This window comes from Trichomycterus rosablanca, chromosome 3, assembly GCF_030014385.1.
Source record: "Trichomycterus rosablanca isolate fTriRos1 chromosome 3, fTriRos1.hap1, whole genome shotgun sequence".
NCBI lineage: Eukaryota > Metazoa > Chordata > Actinopteri > Siluriformes > Trichomycteridae > Trichomycterus > Trichomycterus rosablanca.
In genome coordinates, this window is record NC_085990.1 from 37,408,590 (window position 1) to 37,424,472 (window position 15,883).

General features: G+C 37.8%; 1 protein-coding gene across 2 annotated transcripts in view; it reads left to right on the forward strand.

Moving 5' to 3' along the window:
- The window catches only part of LOC134309859 (lethal(3)malignant brain tumor-like protein 4), a 113,651-nt gene that overhangs the window by 52,742 nt on the left and 45,026 nt on the right, over positions 1 to 15,883 (forward strand). For both annotated transcript variants that reach the window (XM_062991242.1, XM_062991243.1), the window contains exons 14-15: positions 7,245 to 7,356; positions 14,763 to 14,933. In XM_062991242.1, coding sequence (XP_062847312.1) covers positions 7,245 to 7,356; positions 14,763 to 14,933 — 283 coding nt within the window. The remainder of the gene's footprint in view (positions 1 to 7,244; positions 7,357 to 14,762; positions 14,934 to 15,883) is intronic.

A 15,883-nucleotide genomic window follows, 5' to 3' on the forward strand; every position in this document is an offset into this window, starting at 1 on the left:
GTGAATTCATCCGCCCCTGCACTGCAGAGTTCAGAATTATGCTTTATTAAGAACACCTTATTCAGCTCTTCAGATAATTACAAAACCCTTCCAAAAATAAAACTGTGTGTGAAACAAAAATTTCTGTAGTTCTAGGGACTTTTAAACGTCGTCATTAAAAAAAGCACATACAGTAGTGTTCAAAAAAATAGCAGTGATTTTAAAAAAGCGAATAAAGCACAAATTCATTATAATAACTTTTATTTCCATAAATGCAAATGCACTGAAAATACTGCACTTTCAATTCTAAATCAAAACATTAACAAAATGTAGCCAGTTTGTGTTCATCCTTTACAGAAAGTTAAGAAAAATGAATATTAGGCTGTTCAAAAAAATAGCAGTGCAGCATTTTTCTTTAAAAACTCAAAAAAATTATCTCTAAACTGAAAATGTTTAAGGTTTCACTTTACTTTAAATTACTGAACTAATATTTAGTGGCAAAACAATTGTTTCCGAGATCTGTGTTGCATGGAGTCAACCAACCTCTGGCACCTCTGAACAGGTATTCCAGTCCAGGATGATTAGACTACATTCCACAGTTCTTCTGCAATTTTGGGTTTTGCCTCAAAAAAACGTGTTTCAGATGTCAGCCCACAAGTTCTCTATGGGATTGAGGTCAGGGGATTGGGCTGGTCACTCTATTACCTCAATCTTGTTTGTCTGTAACCAAGATGTTTTGGGTCATTGTCATGTTGAAACACCCATTTTAAGGACATTTCTTCTTTGACATAGGGCAACATGATCTCCTCAAGTATTCTGATATATTTAAACTGATCCATGATCCCTCTTATGTGATAAATAGGCGTAACACCATGGTATGAGAAACATCCCCATATCATCATTTTGTACCACCATGCTTTACTGTCTTCACAGTGAACTTTGGCTTGAATTCAGTGCTCAGGGGTCATCTGACATACTGTCTACGGCCACTAGACCTAAAAAGAACAATTTTGCTTTCACCAGTCCACAAAATGTTGAGCCATTTCTCTTTGTGTTCCTTGACAAATTTGAACCCATTCAGGACGTCTTTTTCTTAACAACGGGACTTTGCAAGGAGTTCTTGCTGGTAAATTGGCTTCACTTAATCATCTTCTGTACTCACTGATAACTTCAGATGTTCCTTCATCTTTCTGGAGGTGATCAGTGGCTGAGTATTTGCCATTTTGGCTATTCTTCGATCCTTTCGAACAGTAGTTCCACACTTCCTTCCACATCTTTCAGGTGTTGGTTGTCACTTCAAGACATTTGAGATCATTTTAGATGAGCAGCCAATAATATGCTGCACTTCTCTGTATGTTTTTTCCCTCTACAATCAACTTTTTAATCAAAGTACGCTGTTCATCAGATTAATGTCTGGAACAACCCATTTTACCCAGTATTCATAAGGAAATGCGCTGTGACCAACCTGTGCAACATTTGCCCCCCTCCTACCTTAAATAAGGGCCAGAATTTACACCCGTTCTTCTGCAGAATGAATGACTTCACCAATTGAAATCCTCACTGCTATTATTTTGAACAACCCCCTTTTAATCAATGCTTCGATTACTCAGAATGAGTGGCATGCATGTCCTAATTGTTGGGTTTGTTTTGTTTTCAATACTCTACTACACTTTCAAGTAAATTTTTTGCTATGTAGAAATAGCATTTTTACTAAAAACAGTGATTTATCAGGTTAATGGTGTTGGACTGCTATTTTTTTGAACACTACTGTATGTAAACAATGAGTATTGATATATAAATATACACAATTTCATCATAAGTCCAGTTTTACTCTTAAACCAAAATTTTTGACTGGTATGTTTAGTGAGTGGGATAGTTGTGAGTTGCCTACAAAACAAAATTACATAAATTGCAAAGAACATAAAAACATACATTTGCGTTCAAATTGTATATATGAAGTCCCAAAAGTAGGTATGTTAAGTACATGTTACACAAATAAATGTAAACTAACATTCTTGAAAAAGTAAATTTGGAGTAAATAAAAAACAGATATGAAAGACAAGTGCCAAGTAATACTGCTTGCTAAGCTTTAACTCTCCATTATTATGTTTTTTGCCTTTTGTGACAAGACAATTGTGACAGGCTATTATGTTTCATTTTGCTGTCCTCTCTTTAACCTTAATGCCTGCATTCCAAACCAAATGGTAAAATGGCATGTGGCATATTAAGAATGGCAAAATATCACCAATAGTGGCATTACTGATTTAACAATAATTTCTAAAGGAGTAAAGTTTTTTTTTTTATAGCTGCAAGGAGGGGTCCAACACCAAATGAATGCCAAAAGATGCACATACATTCATCCATATAATATATAATGTATTACCTAAAATAAGGCCGGGCAAGTTTATTTGTATAGCACCTTTCATACACAGTGGCAATTCAAAGTGCTTTACATAAGGGAAAAATTTAAGAGATCTAGAACCTTAGAAAAGAACAGCACAGTTCTTACAGTTCAGAAAAAACAACAACTTTTGACATAAAGGAGCATCATTTGTGCTCCTGTGTTTTTTTTTTTTTTTTTTGTCAATAGTAAATTAGGATTACATTGTGGATGTCACAATCCATTTTTCATTAAATCAAAGCCTTAACAGATATTGATTTAATACTGATGTCCTTACAGCAACCAGGATGTCTCTTAACAAGCAAGTTATGTGACAAAAGAAACGGTGTCATAGTTTAATGCTTTATGATCTACTTTTTAGATAGTTGGGACATTTAGTAAAATCTAATTAATTTTATTCAACCTTTAACTGACAAAAGTACAAAAAAAAGACTTAATAGTAATGTTTTGTAATTTTGTAAATATAACCACATTTTGAATTTGATGCCTGCAACACACTCAAAGAATGAGAATTTTGTGTGAAGAGTAAAGAGTTTATAAAATATTAAAGTTAAATTGTTTTGAAACCATCTCATAATAATCCCATAATTGGGAATCATAATTAGTCTTAAAAGTAGGATCCACCAAAGTTTTTACAATCAAATATGGGTTGTGGCTCATTAATATGTGACTTTTTGGGAGAATTGTCTGTCAGTTCAAAAAGAACATTTGTCAATGCAAAATTGCAAATAATTTAGGTTTTTTTATGTACCTTACACAATATTGTGAAAAGATTCAGGTAATCCAGATAAATTACAGTCAGTGTGCATGACCTTCAAGCCCTTATATAGCATTGCGTTGAAATGCCACATTCTGCTTTGATATATATAGCCACATGAGCTTGTTGTTACTTCGGAAAACCATTGTCAGTTGAAACAGTCCACTGCATTAGAAAATACAACCTCAAATATGTTGTATATATGGTAAATATGCCTCAATTCTGTCCCAATGTTTTTTTTTTTTTTTTAGTGTTGCAGGCATCATAGTTTGATCTGTTTATATATATATATATATATATATATATATATATATATATATATATACAGTGTATCACAAAAATGAGTACACCCCTCACATTTCTGCAGATATTTAAGTATATCTTTTCATGGGACAACACTGACAAAATGACACTTTGACACAATGAAAAGTAGTCTGTGTGCAGCTTATATAACAGTGTAAATTTATTCTTCCCTCAAAATAACTCAATATACAGCCATTAATGTCTAAACCACCGGCAACAAAAGTGAGTACACCCCTAAGAGACTGCACCCCTAAATGTCCAAATTGAGCACTGCTTGTCATTTTCCCTCCAAAATGTCATGTGATTTGTTAGTGTTACTAGGTCTCAGGTGTGCATAGGGAGCAGTTGTGTTCAATTTAGTAGTACAGCTCTCACACTCTCTCATACTGGTCACTGAAAGTTCCAACATGGCACCTCATGGCAAAGAACTCTCTGAGGATCTTAAAAGACGAATTGTTGCGCTACATGAAGATGTCCAAGGCTACAAGAAGATTGCCAACACCCTGAAACTGAGCTGCAGCACAGTGGCCAAGATCATCCAGCGTTTTAAAAGAGCAGATTCCACTCAGAACAGACCTTGCGTTGGTCGTCCAAAGAAGCTGAGTGCACGTGCTCAGCGTCACATCCAACTGCTGTCTTTGAAAGCTAGGCGCAGGAGTGCTGTCAGCATTGCTGCAGAGATTGAAAAGGTGGGGGGTCAGCCTGTCAGTGCTCAGACCATACGCCGCACACTACATCAAATCGGTCTGCATGGCTGTCACCCCAGAAGGAAGCCTCTTCTGAAGTCTCTACACAAGAAAGCCCGCAAACAGTTTGCTGAAGACATGTCAACAAAGGACATGGATTACTGGAACCATGTCCTATGGTCTGATGAGACCAAGATTAATTTGTTTGGTTCAGATGGTCTCAAGCATGTGTGGCGGCAATCAGGTGAGGAGTACAAAGATAAGTGTGTCATGCCTACAGTCAAGCATGGTGGTGGGAATGCCATGGTCTGGGGCTGCATGAGTGCAGCAGGTGTTGGGGAGTTACATTTCATTGAGGGACACCAACTCCAATATGTACTGTGAAATACTGAAGCAGAGCATGATCCCCTCCCTCCGGAAACTGGGTCGCAGGGCAGTGTTCCAGCATGATAATGACCCCAAACACACCTCTAAGACGACCACTGCTTTATTGAAGAGGCTGAGGGTAAAGGTGATGGACTGGCCAAGCATGTCTCCAGACCTAAACCCAATAGAACATCTTTGGGGCATCCTCAAGCGGAAGGTGGAGGAGCGCAAAGTCTCGAATATCCGCCAGCTCCGTGATGTCGTCATGGAGGAGTGAAAAAGCATTCCAGTGGCAACCTGTGAAGCTCTGGTAAACTCCATGCCCAGGAGAGTTAAGGCAGTTCTGGGAAATAATGGTAGCCACACAAAATATTGACACTTCAGGAACTTTCACTAAGGGGTGTACTCACTTTTTTTGCCAGTGGTTTAGACATTAATGGCTGTATATTGAGTTATTTTGAGGGAAGAATAAATTTACACTGTTATATAAGCTGCACAAAGACTACTTTTCATTGTGTCAAAGTGTCATTTTGTCAGTGTTGTCCCATGAAAAGATATACTTAAATATCTGCAGAAATGTGAAGGGTGTACTCACTTTTGTGATACACTGTATATATATATATATATATATATATATATACAGGGGTTGGACAAAATAACTGAAACACCTGGTTTTAGACCACAATAATTTATTAGTATGGTGTAGGGCCTCCTTTTGCGGCCAATACAGCGTCAATTCGTCTTGGAAATGACATATACAAGTCCTACACAGTGGTCAGAGGGATTTTAAGCCATTCTTCTTGCAGGATAGTGGCCAGGTCACTACGTGATGCTGGTGGAGGAAAACGTTTCCTGACTCGCTTCTCCAAAACACCCCAAAGTGGCTCAATAATATTTAGATCTGGTGACTGTGCAGGCCATGGGAGATGTTCAACTTCACTTTCATGTTCATCAAACCAATCTTTCACCAGTCTTGCTGTGTGTATTGGTGCATTGTCATCCTGATACACGGCACCGCCATTGGATGCACATGGTCCTCCAGAATGGTTCGGTAGTCCTTGGCAGTGACGCGCCCATCTAGCACAAGTATTGGGCCAAGGGAATGCCATGATATGGCAGCCCAAATCATCACTGATCCACCCCCATGCTTCACTCTGGGCATGCAACAGTCTGGGTGGTACGCTTCTTTGGGGCTTCTCCACACCGTAACTCTCCCGGATGTGGGGAAAACAGTAAAGGTGGACTCATCAGAGAACAATACATGTTTCACATTGTCCACAGCCCAAGATTTGCGCTCCTTGCACCATTGAAACCGACGTTTGGCATTGGCACGAGTGATCATAGCTTTGGCTATAGCAGCCCGGCCGTGTATATTGACCCTGTGGAGCTCCCGACGGACAGTTCTGGTGGAAACAGGAGAGTTGAGGTGCACATTTAATTCTGCCGTGATTTGGGCAGCCGTGGTTTTATGTTTTTTGGATACAATCCGGGTTAGCACCCGAACATCCCTTTCAGACAGCTTCCTCTTGCGTCCACAGTTAATCCTGTTGGATGTGGTTTGTCCTTCTTGGTGGTATGCTGACATTACCCTGGATACCGTGGCTCTTGATACATCACAAAGACTTGCTGTCTTGGTCACAGATGCGCCAGCAAGACGTGCATCAACAATTTGTCCTCTTTTGAACTCTGGTATGTCACCCATAATGTTGTGTGCATTGCAATATTTTGAGCAAAACTGTGCTCTTACCCTGCTAGTTGAACCTTCACACTCTGCTCTTACTGGTGTAATGTGCAATTAATGAAGATTGGCCACCAGACTGGTCCAATTTAGCCATGAAACCTCCCACACTAAAATGACAGGTGTTTCAGTTATTTTGTCCAACCCCTGTATGTAGTATATGTATAAGTAGTTTGGTCAAAGCATTAAAAGTCTTTTTTTAAACTTTTGTTCAACAAAATGTCTCAACTTGTCTGGAAATGTGGATTATAGTACCAATTAAGGGTGCTGTCATAGATTTTGGCACCACCACCTTACGCCACACCAACCCTGAAAATATCTCACTGTGCAGACAAGCATGCAACATTCCACAATACAGTGGAATTCATTGTTTAATGCAAGACTGATTAAAAATGGCTTAAGGTGTCTTTTACAGTTTAAATTCCTAAATTCTCTTCCCTTTCTTTTCTGTCTTCTGTCTCAGTTTCATTTTTCAAATGAGATCTGCCACTCTGCTCCTCACTTGCATTTTAGTGCTAGCAGGTTGTGCTTGTCCGGTTTGAGGACAGGCTGAAAAATTTTCATGTGAATAGAAGGAGAGGTGGGTGCAGTACAAAGTTAGTTTTAAATAAAGTATTCTATTAAGGAGCACTTTGATGGTGCAGCAGTCTATTACACTAGCCCATCAGTGCTGCAGTGACATTACATGCTCTTCTAAAACTGCAGTAGTTAAATGTAGGTGACAAACACACTTCGAGTTTAAGCATTTTAGAGAAAGTTTAGAAAAGAATCTTTGTGTTTTCTTAAGGGGCTAAAAATTGATGTTTTATAGTTGCTGAAATTTAATGTTAAATGTGTTATAATTTAATTTATTTTATTTGTAATTTATTGCTTATGTATTTTTAAGGATTATTTAACATTTTAGACAGCATCCACTTGATTGTTTTTCTTCAACAAATGTTTGAATTTATAATGCTGTATAGTATATTAAATAATTATGATATTTTCGTAAGTAATACTTTGACTTTGTTGCAGCAAATGCAGGTCCTTCTGACCTCAAAAGCTCCATGACACCGGGAGTGTGTCCAACCCTTGGTTGCAGGGGAGTAGGCCACATCAGAGGTGCAAAATACACAGGACACCATAGGTAAGATGTTGCATTTACTATTCAACAACTCATTTCTCATTGCAGAATAGAACTAAACACTATAATAATAATAATGCTATACATTAATACATACACAAACCACATAGTAATGGACATCTGACAGCTGGTCAGGACATTCAAATTAAATACAGAAATGCTTTATATTATTTCTCTGTGTGAAAGGAAGCATGACAGAGAGATTTTATTCATACAGAAACATTAGAATGTAAAATTGTGAGATGCACTTACTCTGTCATGTACAACATCTGATACTAGGCAAACCTGTTGAGGAACCTATTGTTTTAAACACCAAAACTACAGTATATCATGCTTTACGCTATATGGGCAAAAGTATAAGGACACTTCTTCCAATTAATGACTTCATGTGTACAAGTGAATTCAAGCCACGCTTATTGCAAACAGATGTATAAAATCAATCATTTTAAATATTATATTCTAACTTTGTGGCAATGCATTGTGTAAGGCTCTTTTCTGTTCAAGCAGTACTGTGTGTGCACATTTTGCACAGTACAGTATTTGGCACAAAATGGTTAAATTGTGCATTGAAGGTAACAAGCTGTAATAATTACTGTACAGCTACAGTAAACAAACTAAACCGCAGTCAATAAATGTTCACCTATAAAATGTACTACAGTACTGAGACAAAATTCTTCTTTCTACTTTTGCATGCCACACTTAATTGTTTTAGTTCTTCAAACAATATATACAACAAACCATTTAAGTAGTCCTGAAAAGTCTATGGTTAGGAAAGAACCCAGACTAACATGAGATTTATCTACTGTAAACTGTTCGATTCCACAATTAAATGGAGACTGGGTAAAATGCCATTAATGGGAAAGTTAAAATAACATGAGGGTTTATTTTTACATGTGCCAACAAATCCCTTAATGATCCCCAGTTCTTTGGAATACTGTTCTGTAAACTCATGATTAGAAAATGAAACTTCTTGTTAGACATGGGTTTGATTTCATCCTACCAACAAACAAATATAGTGGTGGTAATGGTGTAGGTATGCTTTGCTTATGTAGGGCCTGAACTTCTTACCATAATTGCCAGAAACATACCATCTGCTCAATCTTGAGGAGAGTGTCCAGTGATCAGATTTATGTGTAATACAACATAACAGTTTGAATCACAAATGTGGGTCTACCTTTAAGGGGCTCTAAAGAAAGAAAATGAAGTAACCAACTTGAACCCTATTTAGATGCAGTGGCAGGACCTTAAATAGGTGGTTATTTCTCGAAAGCCCTCATTGCGGCTTAATTAATGCAATTCTGCTATAATGTGGGCCAAACTTATCCTGCACTGCTGTAACAGAGTGATATCCAATTATTGAAAATGTTTGTAGTTGTTGCTGCTAAAGGTGGATTAACCCACACGGGTGATTAGACAAAAAAATGGGTTGCAGAGAAAAGTAGTAATAATTTAAAAAAAAACTTGTAGGTAAACGCCTGCTTGTGGAGGCTTTATATTACATTTTGTAAGCCACAGTGGGACCAGATTGTACAGAGAGAGTAAGATGCATTGTTTGGGTTGCCTGGGTCGTGTAAAAAAAATTGACAAAATATGGGTCGTTTGAAAAAAAGTTTGAAAAACCCTGATATAGGCATCGTTTTGTTTGCCTTTACTTGGATTACATTTTATATGAGGATCTGAAAGCATTAAGTGTGACAAATCGGGAAAGAGAGAGGAAATCAGAAAAGCACATACATTTTTAGGGCTTCATATTTGGTGAGTAAACACTAAATAGATAAAAAAATTAAACAGCAATTTAAACATGTTAAACAAGGTGAACTCATTATGTAATGCACATTTAATAAAACATGCAGTTTTACATTAAAATGAGTTTCTTATATGAACAGCTGAGCTTAATCCTTCTGATCCAAGTGTAGTGTTTTCTAAGTCTTCTAAGCAGAAGCATTTCAGGAAAGGTCTCCCTAAAGGCTCCACAAACTGCATCTTCAGACAGACTCTGTCTGCACTAATCCTAGACTGTCCATTAACTGTTCTCCTGTGATGAGTGTTGCAGTCTAAGCAAAGCATTTATTCTGTCCCCTGAGCTTCGTGCAACCTGCCTGAGTCGTAGATCTTGTTACCGTTCCCTATCTTGTCAAGTTGTAGCTGTATGCCTTAGCGTTTTGTACTGTTTGCTATCATTCTCACCCAACCCTTGCAGATTAAAAGAGATTAGAGTAGATTAAGAGTTTGCATGTTCTCCCCGTGTGGGTCTGTGTGGGTTTCCTTCGGGAGCTCCGGTTTCCTCCCACAGTCCAAAAACATGCAAGTGAGGTAAATTGGAGATACAAAATTATCCATGGCTGTGTTTGACATTAAACTTGTGAACTGATGAATCTTGTGTAATGAGTGACTACCGTTTCTGTCATGAATGTAACCAAAGTGTAAAACATCACGTTAAAATCCTAATAAACAAACAAACAGTATAATTACTTAGCAGAAAATACTTAGAATACTGTCTCGAAACAGTAGCGAGACATAGGAAAGCCATTTCTGCTTGAAGACTGCATTAGAGACATAGGTTTTTGAAGACATACTGAAGACAAGGTTCTCACAGAATAGCACTGAGCTTCATTATGAATAATTTACATACTATTTGCATATATTAGCATGTGATTGCCTCAAAAATACCCATTTAAGCACAGCAATAGCATTACTTTTTCATCAGAAGTCACATGCAGGAGTGAATATAATATAAAACCTCTGAACTAGTCAGCACAGATTACAGTCATTAAAGGCAAGCAGTCTGGAGAACATAACCATGGGTTTTCTTTGAGAAGCAGCCTCTGCGAGTGAATAATTATGACAGCTTGAAGGCTGTTTGTAACTGGCTCTAATCTTAGTATAATACAATAACCAAGACCTCTTTCTGCAGCCCTGTATAAAGCTTATTGGTGTCATGTAATAAAAACATTTGACATGCATAACGTTCTAGTCTCTAAGAACTACTTTTTGTTCTGTCACTGCCTTGTCAGATTCAAATGACTTTAACTGACTTTAACCCAGAACTTGCTGTAGAATTGCTATAAATTCAATGATTATATAACTGTATGGAACCACATTATAATCTAAACTGGATATTTGTTTCGAAAAAATTGGCTCACGCCAGCATTGTATTTGAGGAAGCATCTAGAAGTCACCCTTTTTTAATGACCACTGGCCATGTATGATTATAAAATGTACCATTTTATTGTTTTTTTTTTTTGTTTTAGTTTTTTTTATGAATACAATATTTTTTTATTCACATTAACATCAGCAATATTAACAATCATTCAAGACACAAAGTGGGCTGGACCAGAGAGGCAAAAAAAATGTATAAGAGTTTCCAAAAGATTATTCCTTTTTCTACATCACACATCCATTTGTGCTGTCACAAAAAGAAAAAGGATAGTCTAGGGCAGATGGCTTTATTTGTCATATATTCATGTACACGTGTGCAGTACAATTCAAATATTTATGTGCAAAGGCACTACATCAAGGGCACCTATACATCGGTTAGGCATAACATTATGACCACCTCCTTGTTTCTACACTCACTGTCCATTTTATCAGCTTCACTTACCATATAGGAGCCCTTTGTAGTTCTACAATTACTTACTGTAGCCCATCTGTTTCTCTGCATGCTTTGTTAGCTCTTTAATGGTCAGGACTACATTGAAGGTGGTTTTAATGTTATGGCTGATCAGTGTATGTAAACTACTGTACGGCACCTCTGGAGCTGAGAGGTTTGGGGGCCTTGCTCAAAGGCCCAACAGTGGCTGCAATGGTAAAGCTGGGATTCAAACATACAGACTTTCACTTGGTAACCCATAGCTCTACCCACAAGGCTACCACCAAGTAAAGAAGGTTTGCTGTTTTTCCAGCACAGTTTCAAGACCATGGAGGAGATACCAGGACACATACAGTTACATGAGGAGAGTTGAACAGGGCCGTAGACAGGTATCAACCTAGCAGCAGGAGCAGTGTCTGCTCCTTTGTGCGAGGAGGAACAGGAGGAGCACTGCCAAAAGCCCCACAAAATGACTTCCAGCAGGCTACTGGAGTGCATTGCATGTTCCTGACCAAACTTCCAGAAACAGACTCTATGATGGTGGCATGAGGGTCTAACTTCATCTAGTGGGAACTGTGCTCACAGCCCAGCACCGTGCAGCTTAATTGTTATACATTAGAGAACACCAGAACTGGCAGGTCCACCAGGGGTGCCTTGTTCTCTTCACAGATCAGAGCAGGTTCACACGGTGCATATGTAAAACAGTCTGGAAATGCCATGGTGAATGTTATGCTGTCTGCAACATCAGCCAGCATGACCGGTTTGGCAGTGGGTACTCTGACTGTTCTTAGGTAGCTCAGACATTGTCAGGAGTGCAAGCAGGCACACGAGTCACATTATGAGTTATGAGTTGCCATAATGAAATTCTTACAAATAAGATCAGCCTGTGATTATTTTTTTTTACTTTGATCAGATTTTTTTTTTACTTTTTCAGTGTGATTTGAATCCAGGACTCAATAGGTTAAAATTTTTGGTTGGTCTTGACGTTACATCATTTTGTTCCCAACAATTTATGCATCATATTTATATCAGTAAAAAGTTTTAACTTGAATTGTTTGTTTATCAAGATCCAATGTGTGATTTAATGTTCCCTTTATTTATTTTCACTCCCAGAGACCAGTAGAGAGCATCCTTAACATCTTAAAATGTTTTTTAAAAATCCAGTGACACTTTTATTTTTTGATTCGTATTCATCAGTCTGTTAAAAAAAGATCATACAGTGAAGCACAGCATTTGACTGTAGTAATTACCTTTTTTAAATGTTATTTTAAAATGGTCTAATTGCAGTGGTCTATTTAAATCCTATATATCAACTATTTGGCCAAGTACAGTTGCAAAAAGCTATTGCGAACAAGTGTATACAAGTAATGATATCAAATAAATGACATGCTTCCAACATTGTGGCAACAGTTTGAAAAGGTCACTTTCTGTTTCAGCATGGCTGTGCCTCTGTGCACAAAGGGAGTTCCGTAAAGACATGTTTTGACAAATTTGGTAGAAAGCACTAATATAGCCTGCACAGAGCCCTCACCCTAAACCACTGAACACCTTTGGGATGAGTTGGAATGATAATTGTGAGCTGGATCTTCCTGCAAATGCTCTTTAGACAGAATGTAAGTGCAGGGAATGTACAAATGGCTGTTGGTTATTCTAAAAAGTGCCTAAAATGTTTGTGTTCTTGACAATGTGTGCTTTGTTTTCTCTTAACTGCTCTTCATGTGAGTGTGTTATTTTATACTTTCCTCTGCTCTTAGTGTCATTACAATGCATGACAGACTGTAGGTACGTCAGTAAATATTAGGGAAGTTAATTTATATGATACATAGGGTATGTTTAGTATTGAACTGGCAAACTCAAACATAAACGTTTATCATCCACCAAATACAGTAGTAAATTTGTTTATTCAATAACATATTCCATTCATTGACAACTAGGTCTTAACTTTTTAACTATTTGAATACTTTTTTACAGAAATGTCAAATAGCTTTAATTTGCAGTTACTAAAAGTTTAATGTTGCAAAAGGAACCTTAAGATAATTGTATTTCACAAGAACTTTACCAGTTTGATTAACAGTGAATACTTTCAAGCATTGGGGTATATATACAGTGGGGAAAATAAGTATTTGGTCCCCTGCTGATTTTGTAAGTTTACCCCTTTACAAAGACTTGAACAGTCTATAATTTTGATGGAAGGTTTATTTTAACAGAGAGAGAGACAGATTATCAACAAAAAATCCAGAAAAAAAAACATTAAATAAAGGTTATAAATTAATTTGTATTTAATTAAGGGAAATAAGTATTTGATCCCCTACCAACCAGCAAGAATTCTTACCCCCACAGACCGGTTATGTGCCCATGAGGCGCACAAATTAGTCCTGTCCCTGTATAAAAGACACCTGTCACAGAATCAGTTTCTTCCATTCAAATCACTCGACCACCATGGGCAAGACCAGAGACCAAAGGACGTCAGGGACAAGATTGTAGACCTGCACAAGGCTGGAATGGGCTACAAGACCATCAGCAAGAAGCTTGGTGAGAAAGAGACCACTGTTGGTGCGATAACTCGAAAATGGAAGAAATACAAGATCACAGTCAATCGCCCTCGCTCTGGAGCTCCATGCAAGATCTCACCTGGTGGGGTAAGAATGATTCTGAGAAAGGTGAGGTCAGCCCAGAATTACACGGGAGGAGCTTGTCAATGATCTCAAGGGAGCTGGGAGCACAGTCACCAAGAAAACCATTAGTAACACACTTCGCCGTAATGGATTGGGATCCTGCAGTGCCCGCAAAGTCCCTTTGCTCAAGAAGGCATGTACAGGCCCGTCTGAAGTTTGTCAATGAACACCTGAATGATTCAGAGAAAGCTTGGGAGAATGTGATATGGTCAGATGAGACCAAAATTGAGCTCTTTGGCATCAACTCCACTCGCCGTGTTTGGAGGCAGAGAAATGCCCAGTGGGGATGGTGTTCTTGGGGTCATATCCAGCATTTCTCTGATCCCAGCTCCCTTGAGATCATTGACAAGCTCCTCCCGTGTAATTCTGGAATGACCTCACCTTTCTCAGAATCATTCTTACCCCACCAGGTGAGATCTTGCATGGAGCTCCAGAGTGAGGGTGATTGACTGTGATCTTGTATTTCTTCCATTTTCGAGTTATCGCACCAACAGTGGTCTCTTTCTCACCAAGCTTCTTGCTGATGGTCTTGTAGCCCATTCCAGCCTTGTGCAGGTCTACAATCTTGTCCCTGATGTCCTTTGATAGCTCTTTGGTCATGCCCATGGTGGTTGAGAGATTTGAATGGAAGAAACTGATTCTGTGACAGGTGTCTTTTATACAGGGACAGGACTAATTTGTGTGCCTCATGGGCACATAACCGGTCTGTGGGGGTCAGAATTCTTGCTGGTTGGTAGGGGATCAAATACTTATTTCCCTTAATTAAATACAAATTAATTTATAACCTTTATTTAATGTTTTTTTTCTGGATTTTTTGTTGATATTCTGTCTCTCTCTGTTAAAATAAACCTTCCATCAAAATTATAGACTGTTCAATTCTTTGTAAGGGGGTAAACTTACAAAATCAGCAGGGGATCAAATACTTATTTTCCCCACTGTATATGTTATATAGAATCAATATAAATACTTACTACTGTCTTTAAAGGTTGTCATGCATTAAATACAGCTTTTATTAAAACATAGCCATGTTGTGAGAAAGTGTGGAAAGTGTTCTTAATGTATTCAGAACATGCTCCTTCAAAATATGGATTCATCTCTTTGTATTATTATTTACCAACCTTTATCTATTTTCTCGTTGCCACTAGTGCCTTTGGCTGTCCCTATTCAGAGATTAACATGAAGAAGGAAGTAGTGCTACCTGACCGGCTTGGTGGTGAAAAACAAATCACCTTTGTCCCAGTGCAGAGTACCAAGAGACTAAGTGCAGAGCAAGAGGAGGAAGAGGAGAACGAGCAAGAAGTTTGTGTGGAGAACAGGTTAGCACCTGCAAATAATGCTTCATTAATTTTTTTTTACTGTTTTTATTCATATACAGTCATGCACAGTTGGCACCTCCAAAATAATTATTAATAAAAAGGAACAGAAGCCTGTTAATATTTAACTTTTTTTTAAAGCTCATGGAAGTGTTTTTACATGGTTATCTATGCCTGTTTACCTGTAATATAATTTAAAATGACTGGCCCAATTTTCTTTATTATATACTATTTTCTGACTTTTATTACTCAGACAGTGGCTATAAAATGTACTACTTGCATTAAAATGTCCATGCTCACGACAGACAAATGTGCTCTCTGTAAAGGCCCTAGGATACATGACATCATAGACTTCTTTAAGTACCAGGAGAGTTTAAATAAGACTGCTTATATGTGCCAAGATGCTGAAACTTGTCATCATTGGATTTTGTAGCAGAACAGTAAAATTCACCCAGAATTAATCTTTGGCAATAGCCATCTTAGCCCCCATTTAAAAGCTGTAACATTACTTGATGAGGAGTGTTTATTAGAGAGGATCTAGGGGCTTGGAGGATTTTGTATTGAAAAACACCCTGAGAAGAACTGATCGAATAAAGGATTTAAAATCTAAAAGCAGATTTTAGAAATATCTTCTCTTCTCTAGGGGAGATTATTTTATACTTTGTAGAACCCCTTTGGTAGTGATTACAGCTGAAGGTCTTCTTGGATAGGAATGAATCATATTCAGAACTTTTGTAATAAAGGGTCTAAATACTTTTGTGAGTAAGAGATTTTAGGTTTTGATTTTTAATTAGTTTTAAAAACTCTAAAATAATCTTTAATTTTTCATTGTTTACATTTACAGCATTTAGCGAACACATGTATCCAAACGACTAACAACTGTGGCTGAATAGAATCAAAGCAATTGAGCATTAAGAGCCCTGCTCAATGGCCCAACAGTGGCAACCTGGGAG